This window comes from Necator americanus, chromosome III, assembly GCF_031761385.1.
Source record: "Necator americanus strain Aroian chromosome III, whole genome shotgun sequence".
NCBI lineage: Eukaryota > Metazoa > Nematoda > Chromadorea > Rhabditida > Ancylostomatidae > Necator > Necator americanus.
The window spans coordinates 23,985,189-24,002,470 of record NC_087373.1 but is presented as its reverse complement, the minus strand read 5'-3'; the positions used below and the strand labels follow the sequence as shown (position 1 = coordinate 24,002,470).

The window sequence follows — 17,282 nt, the reverse complement described above, 5'->3', positions numbered from 1 at the left end:
GCTGGGTTCGTAGAGCTTGTGGAAGTGATTTCAAGCTCCCTTCTGAAGCCCGAACATTCTGAGAAAGTGTTCCAGAAAACTTGACTTGCCAAACTTGTAAGCACCGATATGAAGGCAATGGATGAGGAAGTCCCGAATCGAACGAAGCGGTCATGCTGTTTTGATGCACCAGGCAGGGCCCAGTGCAGAGAAGCGTCGAAACGTTTTTGCTGCGGTAACTCGTAGTTCTATGGATTACAAAGCTTGAAGGGATTTTAACTGCTCTTCGGAAGCCAATTCGCTCTCATCAATTCACCAGTGAATTACCAGACAATAGCAGATATTTCCGTAAGCTAGTGAATAAATACTAATGAATGAGCATTAACAGATAAATAAAACAAATAAATAAATAACAACGAATAAGCTTCAGCATTGAAATCGCAAGGATGCTTCTTTTTACCGAATACAGTTAGTAAGTAATTAAAGGAATTAGTTCAGTAGCAGTAGGTGATTGACAAGAAAAGTACCGTGAAGAATAAAAATTAGTGGTAATTAACTAGAAATTGAAAATGAATGGGAAGTGGAACTTCAGCATTGTTGCAGTTCACGTCGTCGCATTGACTTTTCGGCGAGTCTCGCTGGGTTACTCGAGTTAAACCCTGCAGTTCCTTAGTCCTTATTTTTATATTGTTATCTACCCAAAGCTCCTTGTTAAAAAGGGAACATTACGAGGAAGACGAAGTCCAACGAAAAAAATTTCAAAACGCGAGAGAAGAGTATTTGAAAATGGAAGACGGTTCTTGTTTGTTGCTGTTAGGCGAAGTAGCTGAAATTATCAAATTTCTTGATAGTCTAACAAGACCCACAAAAGTGGATTGGAACTGATTGTGGAATTGGTGGACCTCTTTGTAAACTCCAGATTGTATAGAAGTAGAAGATAAAGAAAGAATTAGTCAGAAATCACTCAAACATCTACGAGGTAAAGAGAAAAGAGTTTCCTAACCGTTTTTTTTTCTGAATCGTTCGTTTTTCGAAGACTGGTTCTGCAATCTTCTCAGGTCTAATCTATTGTTAAATAGTATCAGGAAAAAGCGGTTCGCATTTCTTTTCTAGTACTAATCTACAAAAAATGCGATGAAATGTGATGAACAGAGCCAAATAGGCCAGAGCAGGATGTGCAACTAATTAGTAGGGCACGGGTGATATACGAGCTTCGTGTCTAAAAAGTCTCAGATCACAAATTAGTGACGTTATCCACACTATAGTCACTCCCTCACTCCCCCAAGGTTGCACAGTCCAAAAGGAAACTTGATGAATGCAGAGAAAAAGAAAAGTACAAAGTCTGACTTGAACAGATCGTGAAAAAAGACTCGTTTTACGAAAAACAGGCTGATTCCTCTTCGCTGTGGACGAAGTGATCATCGAGGCTTTGAGGCCACATGTCGGTACTTGAGGACGTCGAAGAGGATCACATGCAAAATGTGTAAAATTGTCTATATGTCCCCGAAGAAAATTCCGATACAAAGTGTGAGCGCTCAACTCGAAACCCATCCCACTTGAAAGTGTTTTCCAGACAGGGAGTGACAAATGACTGAAAAAAAGAACACGCAAAAGCGAGAAAACCGAGGAGAGCCGTTGTTGCTTGGGCAGAAGAAGTGAAGGACTATGAGCAAATCTCTGTGGTCTCAGAAGAAATTTTGCAAAATTAATTAAGCTTCGCAAATTAAATTAGTCTATCGATACAAGAAAGAAAAGAAAGACGAAAGGTGAAATAAGGCAAAAAGAGGGAAGAATCAACGAAAAAAAGATGATTGAGAAGGTCATTCTGGAAGATGCTGCAGAGTCCTCACCTTCCTAAGAGAACTCGGGATTCCCTCATATGTCGAAATTGAGCAGAGAGGGCAATAACAGCTTTCGTTTCACTGGAATGTTAAAATGCGGAATTGAGCCCGTTGCCCTATGGTGTACGCAAATATTATGATACTACTTCAAAATATATGGTGAGTGACTTTGTAAATAATGATCGCGTTGGTGTTACATGAAAAGTGATGCATCTCCAGTTTTTCGTTCTAAATTATTTCCATTCGGAAATATGTTTTCACGATTTCCTTGATGGGAATGTTTCACTTATTTCCACAGATGAAAATTTGTTCATATGCGTTCTCGATGCTTTTTTACTTCATGGTTTCAGCACTGGTGCGAAAACGATTGTATTCTGCATAAATCGAACTCGGAGAGAGTGTGCTGCATGCTAAATCATGGGTTTATTTGGGAATCGTGAGGAATAATATACTTGTTCTTCCAGACAATCTTTTATTGACTTCTTCACAGAAGAACACGTGAATGTAGCGCAGTCGGTTAGGGGTTCGGCTGTGGCTGCAGGATTGGTGTGAAAGTCGTTGCAAGGTCGCGTGCGCGTCCACAAATTTCAAACGGATCCCAGATCGAAGCCATCTCCACAAGGAGTGAGCGACGCCGGGCACCTTATCTCTTATCCTTTTATCGACTTCAAAGAGATGAAAGGTTTGGTTGGTCGCGGACGGTATCGAACTACTGACCACGCGGATGTAGTAGTATTTTACAGCAGTGCGTTACACCCGCTCAGCATCTAGTAAGAAAATTAGCGTAAACTTTCGTTGTCGACGTTTTGAAGAAGGTCACTTAAGGTGGTGTACCTGCTGCAAGGATTGAAAGCAAACTACTACGCTACTAAAGAATGTTCCTATCGCTTGTTCAGCGATCTTATAAGGAAAAGAAAAGTCTGTTGGAGGATGCGATTTAGCTCGCACAGTGCATACCGAATTTTTCGCCCTGCATGTTCGCTTATTACGACGGTTGCAGGTAAGAGGTTCCGCTGCGACCGCACTGCCAGGTGATGTTTCCAAACCGAGCAACTGAGCCCTTCGTCACTCCAGGGTGGGTAAATTGGCGCTAGACTGGTCCCGGAGGACAACACTGACTTGATACATTGGCCAGCCCTAGCAAGTTACTGTACAGGTTAGGCAAGCGTTCGTAAACTCGAACGATTCCGCATTGTAGTGAGCGCGTTGGCGCATCGTCACCAGATTGATTAACGCCGGACACTTTACCTGGTATACTTCGAATCAGTCGAAACGATCAATATAAAACGAAAAACGAAATCAACGAAGAACACGCGCAGTAAAAGCGTTAGAGCGTGAGACTTCTTTTGTTCCAATATGATCTTGAAGTGCTTCAACATAAAACGCTTTTGTTTGTTTGTTGGTGTTTTCATCATTCTTTTTTTAAACACTGGGTAGCGAATGCATACAAATGCTGAAAGAAGTTTTTCAGAGAGATAATCGATTGAGTTATTTTTTACATTGCTCAAATCTTGTCGCTCAATTAGTGGTTGTGTCGTTCGGAAGAAATTCAATTCAACTGGATAGCGAAAGTTCAAACTTAGACTGCAGTATTTGCTACTGGATCCAAAATTATTTGAGATTTATACGATGTGGAACCCTCTTTTGAAAATCTAAAACTGTTCAGGATTTTAGAAAAACTGAAAAAATGCGACTTATCATTGTGAGATCTTTTTCAGGACTTTTGTGTCTGCGTTTGCGAGTAAGCGCATATTGCGAGGATAACAAAAAAAATTGTCACGATAGAAAATCACCTAGCTTTCCTTTCAAAATTATACTAAAAAAAGGTGTTCTGGTTTTCCCATTTTTTGTTTTGAGATAAAAAGTTTGAAGATTGCAGCTACGCACAAACAAAAAACATCTCAAGCAGAAAAAAAAACTTCGAGACAACATTGAAAATCAGAAAATTTGAACATCAAGGCTTAAACAGGAGGAAAAACGAGGTTACTGAGGCTGGTGCGCTTTCAAAGAAATTCAATTCGCGTTCCTACTTTATCCTCACACAACTTTTAGTAGTGAGTCGTTGCCGGTGAAACTCGTTTGCAGGAAACCGAGGCGCGATCTCGTCGCGTTTGCTGTCGGGTTTCAGATTATGTAAATCCTCCTACATAATTCAGAAACTTGGAGTAAAGAGCAGTAGAGAAATAAAATCCCAACAGTTTTAGACTTCAATTTCGATTTCATCACGTGCCACCGTGGGAAGTAATTAATTGCAGTTTTTTTTGACTTCTTTTTACTGTTTTACTCCACCTTTCTCCTCTCTTACGATATATTTTCATCGTTTTCTAATGCTTTGCTTACCACTTAATAATTCACCAGAGGGCGGCTGTAGTGTAGCGGTTAGAGGTTCCGCTTAGGTTAGAGGTTCCGCTTCCTGCACAATCGATCGGAGGTTCGAATCCACCCTAGTGCTCACAAAGCCTTACATCCCTCCGGAGTCGATAAATTGGTACCAGACTTGTCCAGGAGGATAAAAACACTGACTTGACACATCGGCTACCCCCGCAAGTCATTGCGCAGCCCAATTACGCGTTCGTAAACCTCAAACGATTCCTAATTGAAGTGAACGTGGGGGCGCTTCCCAAGCGGATTGATTAACACCAGAAACTTTATCCTTTTACTTTTACCACCACTCAAGCGAACAAATAAATGAAAAATACTGGAAAGCAACGTATTTGGACAATTATTAGTTTCCGACGGGTTTAACCTACTTACTGAATGAGCGCTACACTACACTACACTGGATAGCACTGGATAGCACGGATCTTGGAATCATAGTTCCCCTATAAAATAAAATAAGAGAAAATTACGTTGAAGAAAAAATTTTCATGCTGCATAATCTGATGAAAATACACGAACAACTATTTTCACATAGTCATTTCAAAATTTTCTCCGTTTCATCTCAATTGTACAACTTCACGTCAATTTCTTAGGATATTTCAAATGTCCACTTATTGTCCACCAAACAGATGAGCTTGATTGAGTCACGAAGGAAAATTCTCGGTGTGTGAGTATACCGGGCACCAGATACATTCACCCACGTGGTCGCGGAGACCGCAGTGCGCTCCTCCTCTGCTCGGCGAAGAGTCTCTCTTTTCCCTGCCTTATTTCGGGCAAACCTAATCATCAGTGTCGCAAAACTGTCTTCGCTTAGATTTTTCCCTTGATAGATATGGATATTGCTTTAGTTTACAAGTGTGAACATATTTACGCTCAATTCCTCCTAATAGTAAGTGGAAGGGTGTGAGAAATAGCCTTATGTGGTTCCGTCTCCCCAACGATACGACTTATTACGCAACAGAACGCGGGCAACTCGTCATCCAACGTTCGTAATCCAACCAATATAACTCAAATGGGCTGCAGCTGACACACAACAGAAATTCGTAGACGCGTTGCGAATTGCGTTCGTCAATCAGCTGGAGCCAGTGTGTATGGCAGTCCGGAGGAGAAGGACTAAAGTTTTTTGAAGAGTGCCTACTTTTCTTCTTTGTTCATGATTTCTTCTAGGAAGTTGTAAACTTCATGATGAAGAAACTACTATGTGCAATTCTAAAACGACGAGAAGGCAAAGAAAAGGAGAGAAGAAGGAAAGAGGGATTTATTTCTTTCTAGACGAGTGCCTCAGAAGAAGATGTGGGAGGTTGCGCCAACGAAGATGTTCCATGTACGCGTTGATATTTCTCCGGCAAAAAGAAGCGTTCAAAAAGCACCCCACGTATCTGCGAACCTTCGAAAATTGGTCATATGGTAGTCTCGAATGTTTATCCAACTGCGGAATGTGAATAATTCACTTTATCCGTCACACTTCCTTAAAAGAAGCCAGTGGCAGTCAGCCAAACAGCTGAAAAATATGGTGGTTTTTGAGGATCGGATTCCCACTTGTGTTTTTGACGAACCCAAGAGGTAGAGGCGACTATAGGAAATCTTTTAGAGTGAAACAAAGTGAGTTCCGAGTGAAACAACAGAAACATTAGCTTAAATCATTCAGTCAACGACACTTTCCATTTTTCCACATTTTCATTGTATGTCTTTTTTGCTTTTCATTGTTTTTCCGTTGTAGGATTGAAGACCTCGGCAGTAAGCTAGTGCGCAGAACTAAGCTCAGGTTGTCTGTTGTGCTCTGGTGAGTTACCCAAATATTCGCATCATCGCAACACACCCAAATCCGACGTCCAGAAATGTCTATCAGCCACCTTGCACACTCAAAAAGTACAAATTGGTAAGTTGGAGGGTCATACAAGAAAAAGTCGCTGAGCTTTCAGTTTTAGAAGAAGAAATGAGTCACAGCAATTTTTCACGTACATGCTGCTTCTTCTGAAAAAATGAACACGTATTAATCCTTACTAAACATCGAAAAGATTCTAATGGACATAAATTCACCAATTTTCCAGATTCTCGAATAGCTCACGACTACCAGAATATCCAAATTTTCTCAGTAGACCGACAATCCCCCCAAAAGTCAGAGAAATGCCAGAAATCCAGTGTCTTCCTGCTTTTTGGAAAGATTTCCGAAAGTTGATTCTCGGTGTGGAATTCATGTGCCACTAAATCACTGAGTTGGGTTTTGTGATTAAACGGCGCTTTGAATAGAAACGTTGAAATCCGTTTGGCGAGTTGCAAACCAATAGCAACATATTTCGCTGAATAAATTTTCGAAGCGTTTTGACAAAGTGATGTAACTGGGACCTAGGATTAAAAGTTGAATTCGCGTTGTAGCCGCTGGATTCGGGAACCATTGAAGGTATGTTGTCGAAACTCAAAATGCACCCGGTTAAATTACTTCGTCACAAGAAAATATATCAATCATTCGGCATGATCCGACACTCGGACTTCTTCTGCCATATTCACAGCTATTTCTCTCTACTACCACGACAAAAATGAATTCACTACTACGGGTGTCAAGAGTTGTCTTGTCACGTAAATTGATGTCCCTGACTCCTGATTTGTAGGAGCTGCTTTGCGTTTTTGTTGCTCTGTCCTAAAAACTGCGTTGCAGGCTCCACCTACGAGCGAAAATCGGTAATTTCTGCGGATTTTCTCAGTGGACCAAAATGTTGCGGTGGTGTTATTGCCTTGGACGTATTTCTTCCTCGCTAGCGTTTTCAAGCCAATTTCTAGAAGTTTCGCAGGAAAATGATAGCGCATAATGTTTTACAGGATAAATTATATGTAGAAGTGATGATCACGCAAATTCATCCAAAAAACATAACGGTCGTTTTTTTTATCTGCAAATGTGTCCTTAAAAAATCCTGATATAATCTGTTAGAAAGATCTCAACCTTTTTTAGTCGATCGACACATTCGACACATTAAAATAGACTTAGTGAAAATCCTGAAAATCGTTCATAACTTTCAAAGGCAACGTTCGCGAAAATTTCTGCTGTCGACTTCTCCACGGCTACACCAGTTATAGGTAGCGTTCGTGATGCATTTGCAAGTGTTAGAATAAAGAAAGAAATACTTCCGTAGAGTCGAGGAAATAGATAGGGAAGGCGCCACATTCCACCCAACAACGCAACACTTTTCACCTTTGCAACTGGTGCAAAAACGAGAAAAATTAATTCCATCACACCTACGGCTTAGCTATGCTGTCTAGTAATTTCACCTCGAATCCACTCTGGACGGCCTCAGTCAGTCAGTAAAGAGGTGCTTTGTCAGGTAAATTGATCACCTTTTCACTGTACTTGCAAACTACATCTTGAACCCTATCTTCTAGCGGACAGAAGCCAACATCATTGAATTGAAAGAAGAAAAAACAACCACTGTTTGAAGGCCGTGGAAATCTCCTATCAACAACACGTATAGCCAAAATTGGTCCTAGAGGAACTTCACATAGCGACCCACGATCTACAACGAGAGAGAAGTATCAGCGGGCTGTACTGACCCATGATCTACAATGGAACACTGTATTCTACTAAATATTCAACTAAACACTTGAGAATTGAATTATCCACAAATTTGGCTATCCTCGTTGTGGTTCAGAGTGCGTTTAAAATTTTGCCCGTGCAAACAGATATTCAGACTTTCCAGGAATCATGGGTTTTGATATCGTGTTTCAAAATTTAAAAAAAAAATTAAATTTAAAAAAAAATTAAATTAAAAACATAAACAATTAAAGTTTACGTATTATACTTCTACAGTTTCTTAAGTACAGGAACAAACTGATGATTTTAGTCCTTTTCTCCTCCACTGCAAGTAGCAATGAATGCGTGAAAGATCCGGACATCCTTCTTCTTCCTTATTAATAAGTAAACGACTAAGTTGCCGACCTCGCCCTACATCGATGTAATTACTAGTCGGCGGGTTAGGTAAATCTAGTATTCACGATGAAGCAACATGACCTAAAGCTCTAGTACGATGTTCCAGGAATAGCGGAAGAGTTTTTTTTATTCAAAACAATTGTTGAATTCTCCTTTGGAACTTTGAAGATCACCTTCACCGGAATTGTGTCCTAAGCAACGAATTCTTTCCATAAGTGGAAGTAATCAATGAATCATGCACCAGAATTTTTGGCTACGAATTTTCCACTAAAACAAATAGATCAATCTGAACGAGCTGAGTCCCACTAATCATAGTTGTTGACTTAGAACATTTCCTACTTAGACATATCCTATGCACTAGGATATTTTGTTGTGGAGAAGGTGCACTTAAAATGCTGCAGTTGCTGCATGTTCTGCTGGAAATCGCTTTTTTTAGACTCAGTTCGGTTACATTTCCTGGAAAAGCTGCCTGCGGAAATGAGGTTGCTACGGAGAAAAATCACATGACAAAAGACGGATTCCCAGAGCGAAAACCTTTGTTGTTGTTTCATATCGCATATCTAATCCTACCTTGGAGGTAGCATATCACGAGTTTAACGTGGTGCAGAATCCGTAACGAAAGCGAGGCGTTCGAGTAGTGCTCGCGTAATCCAGCGTAGTTCCACCCTTCATTCTGTAAACGTCGTAAAAATTGCGTTTATGGCGCCGCTCTTTACGAAGACTTCACTTGCAACGCGCCACCCTTGGGCGCGCGCCGCGCTCCCTTGCTAGCGCTCGAGGATTGATGATGTCTTCTGATCACCCCATTGAAGGAAGGCCAATGAATGGGTTTTCCGGGGCCGGAACTTATGCATAGGGACGCGATCTAACGTACTTCGTCGAGACTAAGGGGTTCCACGCCGTTTTTACGACGATTAGGTAAAGATGAGCGGAACCACACTGGGTTGTGCAATTTACTATGCGTTGCGCACCGCGTCAAAATCTGCCTTTAAGGTAAAGTATAGATGAAGATATAAGAGATGCATGACATAAAAGGACAAACTGTCTGGCGTTGATCGAACCGCTTGGGATGCGCCACCACGTTCACTTCGTTTCAGAATCGTACGAGGTTCACGAGCACGTAACTCGCCTGTACAGTGACTTGTGGGAGCAAGCCGATGTCTCAGGCCAGTGTTTTTATCCGGAATATACAAGATAGTGGAACATGTTTGTATTTGTTGCTTATTTTTATCACTTGGTTGTTTACATGGGATAGCATCTCTAGAAGGACTGAAATAGAAAGACTTTGCTTCAGAGTGCATCCAGCGAAGAATTGGAGGATTGAGCGAGGAAATGCGAGAGTCATCGGAGTGATATGCGGAAAAACGGTTAAAACAACTTAGACAACATCGCGGAAGAGATTGTCAGAAATTTCAATCAAATAATTGTGAAAAGTCAAACTGAAATATCGAGAAATGAGTGGGCTTCACTTTGTAGCCATAGGGATTCACAAAGAGGACGTGTTGAAGAGCACTAATGTACCTTTAAGCTAGCTAGAGACATTAGAGTAGCCACTGGTTGCATATTCAACGGGTTCGAGAATTAGCTGCCAAATCAGGACTCATGCACTTTCCATAACGAAAAAAAAAACTGGAATACTCCAAAAACTCCTCATTCTGAGTTGCTTATAAAGTGCTTGCTTTATAGGGAAGAAACTCTACGGAAGCAGGTTCAGTAGTCTACGAGAAAATGCTTTCGTTTGTAGAAATGTTTTCTTCTGAGCGCGTGCACGTTTCCTTCACAGTTTTCCCCGGTCATTTGTCAGTTAGTCGCGTTAACATCCTAGAAATGTTCCGGATGTAGATGACATCTCACTCATGATGATTTTTAAAACAAAGATTCTAATTTTTCTAGTAGGTTTAGCTTTGCAGTCCTGCCCACATCCGTCTCCGCATTTTGAATAGAAACAAATAAACAAATAAATAGAACTATAACTGCAAAACTTCATTGCATTTTGGCTTTTGGTTTTTTAGGAATTAAGAGGATGCGGCATCACTTTGAATGAAAGAAAAATATGAGAAAGTTTGTTTCATTGAAAAGCATTAATAGAATTCGCAGAGTGAGTTTATATCATGGACTAAAACAGAATGAAGGGGCAGTGCGGGCGAGTTATTTTCCTCAGTTCACTTCCAGCCCCACTAGCCTTCTCGCTCTGATTATAGGCTCTTTAAGTACATTTTCTTTAGCAGTAAATCCTAAACCTAACAGCGAGGAGGTGAAAAATGGCTAGTGCAGTTTGACAATGCATAGTGAATGGCTCGACGACCACTGGAAGAGAGTGTCCACGAATTCTGTCCAAGAATGCAAAGACCTCCTATCGCGATTGCGGTTACATAGTTCAAGAACATTTCGAGAAGAAGGTTGTGCAAGAACCGGTCGTCCCCCTCGTTCTCGTTCTGCGCCGAATCAGTGATCTATCATCAGCGATCCCAAATGAATCGAAAACTAATTAAGAAATCGCAAACAAGTTGTTGCGCTGCAACAGCGACGGATCGCACAAAGCGGGTGCGAAAGCGGCTTGTGGAAAATTCCGAAGGCGCGGAAGGAGCCGGACCACCCCACTCACAGTAATTGACTACTGTTTTGCTCCGAATCTCGGCAATTTCGATGGCTTATGAGCTCCGACAAACAACTCTGGATGCAACGAAGTTTGTGTGCGGGTGACGGAATCCGTGCAAGCCACTCGCTACAGCAACAGTCCTGAATAACTCTTTCTAGTAGCACAGTGCTCTTCAGGCTGCATTCATTGGAAGATGTGGCTTGGCAGTCCGTAGTGGCTATCCAGAACAACAAGGAAATAATTCTAACAGTTGTTTCTAGTAAAGACGCCAGAAATGCACAAAGATTTCGTCTAGAATCGAACAGTTTCGTTTATCCTCTATCGTAGTCATTAAAGAAGAATTGAAGCGCTAAACCAATCAGAAGAAATAAAAATCAGCACGATAATCCTGATTCCAAAATCATACCCGATATATTCGTATTCAAAGGAGCTCAATAAAACCAAGAAATTAAAATTTTTAACCTTCAATTTACACTTGATGTGAGCATTTTTTGTGAGTGCGGTGGAGAAAACGGCAGATGTTCGAGAATGCTGTAAATAATTCAAACTGATCTAGTTTGACGTTTTTATAAAGGAAGTATAAAAAGGAAGTCCTCCTTCGCTTCATTTACTGCGAAGTAAAGTGTAAGTATAAGCTTAGCCCTAATCCTTAAAATTCTCTTCTACAGAATAATTTGATTCTAATTTAGCATACAAACAGCCACGCCACTTCCAATGTGAAATCCTGAACACGAAGGGGGACTGACGAGCAAAAGTGACGTTACATCACTCTCGTTTCATCGAAGCAACCGAATTTTGCAAGATAACAATGTTTTGCTTCCGAGAGCAGAAACAGCGCAGGTCCAACTCAGTCAGTCCACAGCGACCACCTGCAACAGAGCCAATTTCCGTCTAAGGTCAGCAGATTGGTACCGAACTTTTCCTGAATGATGATGATTAGCGAATAAGTTCCTATCCCTAATAATTTCTTTTGAGGGGGGGTTTTTTCCTTCACCCAAAAAAAAGGCCCCCCCCCAACCCCTTTCTCCCCCCCCACCCCCCCGAAAAAAATTTTTGGGGGGGGGGGGAAAAATTTTTTTTTTTTTGGGGTTGGGGGGCGGGCCCCCCCCCCCCCCCCCCCCCCCCCCCACCAAAAAAAACCCTACAACCTTTTTTTTTTAATAAATAATTAATAATTTTATCTAAAAAATAATCAAAACAACTTCTTATAAAAAAAAAAAAAAAAAAAAAAACACACAAACCCCCCCTAACAAATAAAAATTAAAAATCGATTTTTTAAAGTGGGGCCGGTCTTTGTTTTTTCGACGTGGGTGTCTCTGCCCGGGTTTTCTGTTATACATTTGTGTTTTTGGTTGACGAAAAACGGTTGGTGGGAACTGCACCGCTTTTTTGCCTCCGGCTGCGTTGTGTAAGAAAGTTTGGATCCGTGCCAAATTTGAGCTTTCTGGACACAATTCTTCTGACTTGTTTCCAGCTGATTCTTGGTTCAGTTACGTCATTCTGCCGCAGATCGTATCTGATTGAGGCTCAGCTTAGTAATTTTTAAGATTAGGCCATAAGCTATGTATAACGGCGTTTTGTTTGACTAGCCATTCTGAAATGATGATCATTCCTTTGAACAACAGAGGGTTACTGTATCTTGTACTGCCAACGGTCGAAGAACCATCGAAGAATGTTTGTTATGGTTAATGCCGAAGTGTTTAATCTTACAAAAAAATTGGTTTAAAGAGAATAAGTGAAGGGTAGTAGAGAAGTCCTGAAAAAAGGTGTAAATCTGTAATAATGAATGAAATAACTGTAGAGCATAAAGCAAATAACGAACAATAGAGAAGGAAAGGAGAAAGAGAAGGAAGAACACACTGCAGCCGAGAAGAAAGAGCGTCAGGAGCTCCTACACATGCTACCCTTCCGCTCTGACGTTACGGCAGCTACCTATGACGCAACAAATTCTGAAAGATTCAAACGAAAGTGTTAAAAAGAACCCGAGTTTCGTCTGCAATATTCATTTTAATTTCTGAGGAACTCCTCGACTTAAAAATAGCAGTCATTGATGATTAAGCATCTATTTTCGACTTTTTTTTATGAGAAAAAAAATATCGTAAGAATGTGGTCTTATAGAAGGACGTTGCACGTTAATTAAGTAATTGAAACAATTAAATTATTTTCTATTAACTCCCTATTAACTGACCTTTAACTGTTCATTTAGCTAGGAAAGAGAGGCCTTTTTCGGGATTTCAAAAGGAAAACTCCGTGCTGGTGCACTTGTTTCAACTACAAGTGCCTCTTGTGTGCTTTGAGTTTGTAATGTTGAATTCTTCGCAGTAGACGAAAGAGATCTGCACGTAATTTTGAAGGAGAGTGCGAGAACGGAAAAGGTCGAGTACGAATCTAAGAGTCCAGTGACGATAAGAACTCAGAACATTTGCCGGAGCATAGCGGATAGGACCGGAGGAGAATCCTTCCTTGCACCATTATTCCCAGCAAATCATGACGGTACCAACCCGACAATAACCGCCGCGCTCCACCGCTCCAATTGGGTTGAGGACTGGGAATCATCTGCAACTTTGTTTCTCTAATTTTTGTAGAAGCCGATCTCGCCAAAATGCCAGTACTAAGAGAGATTCCGTTGCTATCTTGATCTTTAGCGCAATCAAACTGATCAGAGTTAGGAATGCGTCCTCCTTAGGAGGTGCTATGGCCCACAGAATGAAAACCCATAGAGAGCCCCTAGCCATAGCGCGCAAAATCCACGTTTTCAATGGAACCTTCATTTTTTGTTGTTCGTTCAAAACGTGTTTTCTCATCCTTTAAAATTCGGAGTTCAATCACAAAAGCGTAAACAATGCCAATGACGGATGAAGATGATAAATTTCTCGATGACGGGTTAAAGTACGTCAAGAACCGATGTAAAGGGAAGAGAGGGGTCTCATGAGGAAAAAAGGAAAAGAGCGTACTCAGAGCACCCACATTCATAGTAGTCAAGAGTTACGATAGGATGCCAGGCCGGTACAGCACTTAGATGATTGGAACTAGCACAGCTCATCCGTGTAAAGTAGCTGTCGCCTTCAATGAGGTGCATTTCTGGCCTACTCTACTAATCCAGCTTTTCATGTAAATATACAGTAGTGAGGACAAAACTAGGGTCTGTTCTTTACCTCAGCGGATTTAGAGCAGCGGAAAATAGGATGATGCCGAGGCGTTAACGCCGCGTCTGTGTGGTTAATGGTTCGATACCGCTGGACTTCAGCCAATCTTTTCATCTTTCAGGATCGGCACACTGGTACCAGTCTTGTCGGGTCGACTAGCACCCGTGCGTCGTTGTATAGGCTAGACATCTCAAATCTAGAATCACCTCTGGAATGTTAAGGAAGCAACGCGATCGAGCTCACAAATATCCGAGGGAAAATTGCGATAGGAAAAAGTCCACAAACATATAGTTTTTTTAGATCTCCGGATATTATACTTGTGCTTTCTTTTACTTTACGTATTATATTTTCCTTTCTCAGTTTCATGTGTTCGTAATCCTCAAAAGATTCCGAAATGATGTCGAACACATTGGCGCATCCCAGGATAATTCATTAACGCCAGCACTTCATTCCGCATGATTCTCTGCTTCACTTGTAAAACTTTTTGGAATTAGGAGATGTTATTTTCTCTTTAAAATTTGTATCAATAGTAAATACAAATCTAACCTCCAGCGATATGTGGAAAAAGTCCCCCCACCCACCCTTCCCCTCACCCACCCAAGAATATTCGTTTCCATCTACTTTATTACTCGAGAAAAAGATAAAATAAAGAAAATAGGATGATACCAGAAAATTAGCCAGCAATAGTATTTCTAGTAGACTTTAAACGAGGTGCACCGATGGAAACTCAGGATAACTCGACTTTTCTTCACTAACGATACGATGACTCTCCATTGAGGATGGCATCGGGATCTACCTAGTGCTTCAAGGTGCCCTGGTTCCTTTTCAGAACTTTGATTTTTCAGAATTTATTAGAACTCACAGATATGCACCTTGGGAAACTAGAAATTCAAAAAGTACGTACGCATGAAAATTCTTCGTTTCACACGAAAACTCGTGTGAGTGATATTTTCTCTGAACGGTTCTCTTCAGGTCAAACAAGCACATGATTACGCGCTATCAGAAAGAGCTTCGCGGATTAGCGCCTGCGGTTCGATGTCATCCACACCTCCATTTGAGACGCGAATCACTTCACACGTTGTACAAATACAAGCGGATTGATAATGGGAAAATTCTTGTGCTAGCCAATTACAGTTTTTAAATATTGTTATTTTCCATGTACTCGCAACCGGGAAATCGGTAGCGTTTCTTAGTACTTTGTGCTTACGCGGTTGTGAATCGTTGTAAGCGTGAAGGAGTAAGTAGGTCTCCCACAGTTTTTTTCTTGCCGTGTGAACAAAAAATGCATAGACGGAAGGAACGCACTTTCACGTGAACTCGAGCTATTTCGAAGCAACTTTTCGTATAAGTGCAACTTGAAGAGTGAAGAGTTCCAAGTGTCTGTGTTTTCGAAAGTTTTCAAATGGCTTTGAGGAAGCATGAGGGGACGAGAAAGTCAAGGACAACAAGATGAGGATTTTTGCGCACAATAATGTCGGCAGATCTTCCTTATAAGCGAAAACAAACTGCTGGCACATCAAGTCCGACGCTGTCAAGGCACACCTCAGAGGATTCATCAGCTCAACTTTCAACCGGAGAACAGCTGACTAAGAGTGAGATACTTGCAAAATAGCACTGTTTCTCTTGGTGAGGACGTTATCCTCAAAAATTGGGTTATGGAAGAATGCTGAACGAATTTCGGTGTTCACATGAGAAATGAGGTTTTCATGTTTTAGGTTAGCTCCATTCTTCCTTGTTTGGAGCATTTTGACTGTATCAAATAAGTAACTGCAAGGATTTCAATTTTATCTCCGTCTCCTCATTTTGTAATGTTTTTAGCTTTTAGATACTCTTTTCAACAAAGACATCCACAAATAAACAAAATTGTCCTCAGTTAAGTTCTGCAAATGCAAGGACAACAAAAGTATTTTCTTGCATTCGCAGGAATCTACGCAGCGTTACATCGCACGATTCCTGCAGTTCGGGAAGAAACGGTTTCGTCGGCTGAGTCATCTGCATGAAACGGGAGGCACGGCAAGGATTATCGTCCAACAGAAGCGGATTGCTTCTGTCTCGACTCTCCCGCACAGGAAATAAGAGCTAATGGATCGGGAGCTATATATCCTAGCTGAGGTTAGAGGATTAGCTTTTTCTTGGATGGTAAACACCACAAGGCAACGAAATTCGAAGAGAGGTGAGATGAGGGACGAGAGAGATGGCGAGGCTCTCGCATGGTCGAAAAGCGTGAGTTCGGTGTGTTCGACGGAAAAAAGACGCGCAGGCGTCGAGTGGTGCTGCTGGCCAGTGATAGTGTGATAACATGGCAGATAATGAGCCTCGCTCAGCCGAACATCCTCTGATCGATTTCTCCTCTCACCGGATGCCTCTCAGGCAATAGTCGTGCGCACAATGCTCGACATTTCTGAAAGCAACTCTGCCTCCGAATTGTGCATTTTCTGTAGAATGCGCAGCCAATCCACGCTTCTTCCCAGAACTTGGTTTCGGAGACCGCCACTTTTCTTAAACTAGGGAACAGTCACTGAAAGTAATACTTCTTGAAATCCTTCCTCAAATGAAAATAGCTGGAGAAAATTTACGCATAAAATTTAGCTTTACAATCCAAAAAAATCATTTCACTCCCGTTTTAAATGTGGACTTGTGGGGTGAGAGTTCTAATGCACAAATTCCTGTAAAAAGGGAGCTAATACTTTTATACTCATTAAAAATTATTCTCAAATTTTCTTTCGAGGTTTGCGTTTCCACCTTTTATAATCTGTTTTTGAACACTCATACGTAGTACATAAATATAAATAAGCATAAATAAATGAATATAAGTAAATATAGTATAACTTGATACAATATAAATATAATACAATTGTTCATGGTTAGCTTTCTAGACATAATGAATTAGTGTATAATAAAACAAATATCATAATTCTACATAAGTGTCGTAATTACATGAGGAAGAAGTTCAGCGCTGCGAACTGATTAAAAAACAACTAAAGAAACGTCACTTCATCAATGATGTGAAGAGATTTTGAGATGGATGACTTTTTTCTTCGAAGTGAAGGAAATGCTTGAGGGGAAACTGATGTTATTAAGAACATTTCTTGGAAAATTGGCATCACATGAGCTGTTCCGCTCAGCTCGCAGTTAATTCCAGTGGTTCTGCAATGGCTTACCTCGAACCGGCAACTTGAAGTTCGCCATGAATTATGCATGTGAAATCTTTATGCAGAAAGTCACAGTTGCAGCTGATTTTGGTTTTATCGGTTAAAAATGTGAAGCAGAAACCAAGATTGTTAAGACGCTCTATTTCAGATCCTGGAAAACCAGAAAATATGTACCCCCTCAAATCTCTCATCCAGAACAAGCCATCATCCTATAGGACTACAAGCCAAAAACCAGAAGAGCCCACATCGTTGTGTTCACCTCAGTAG

At 41.0% G+C, this 17,282-nt stretch overlaps 1 protein-coding gene across 1 annotated transcript; it reads left to right on the top strand.

The window, feature by feature from the left end:
- Positions 1-15,334: 15,334 nt before the first annotated feature.
- Positions 15,335-17,282, top strand: RB195_010708 (uncharacterized protein; the record flags this gene model as incomplete). The annotated part of the gene is made up of 2 exons (XM_064191836.1): positions 15,335-15,455; positions 17,164-17,282. The coding sequence occupies 2 exons, from the start codon at positions 15,335-15,337 to the stop codon at positions 17,280-17,282; spliced, it is 240 nt and encodes a 79-aa protein (XP_064049419.1).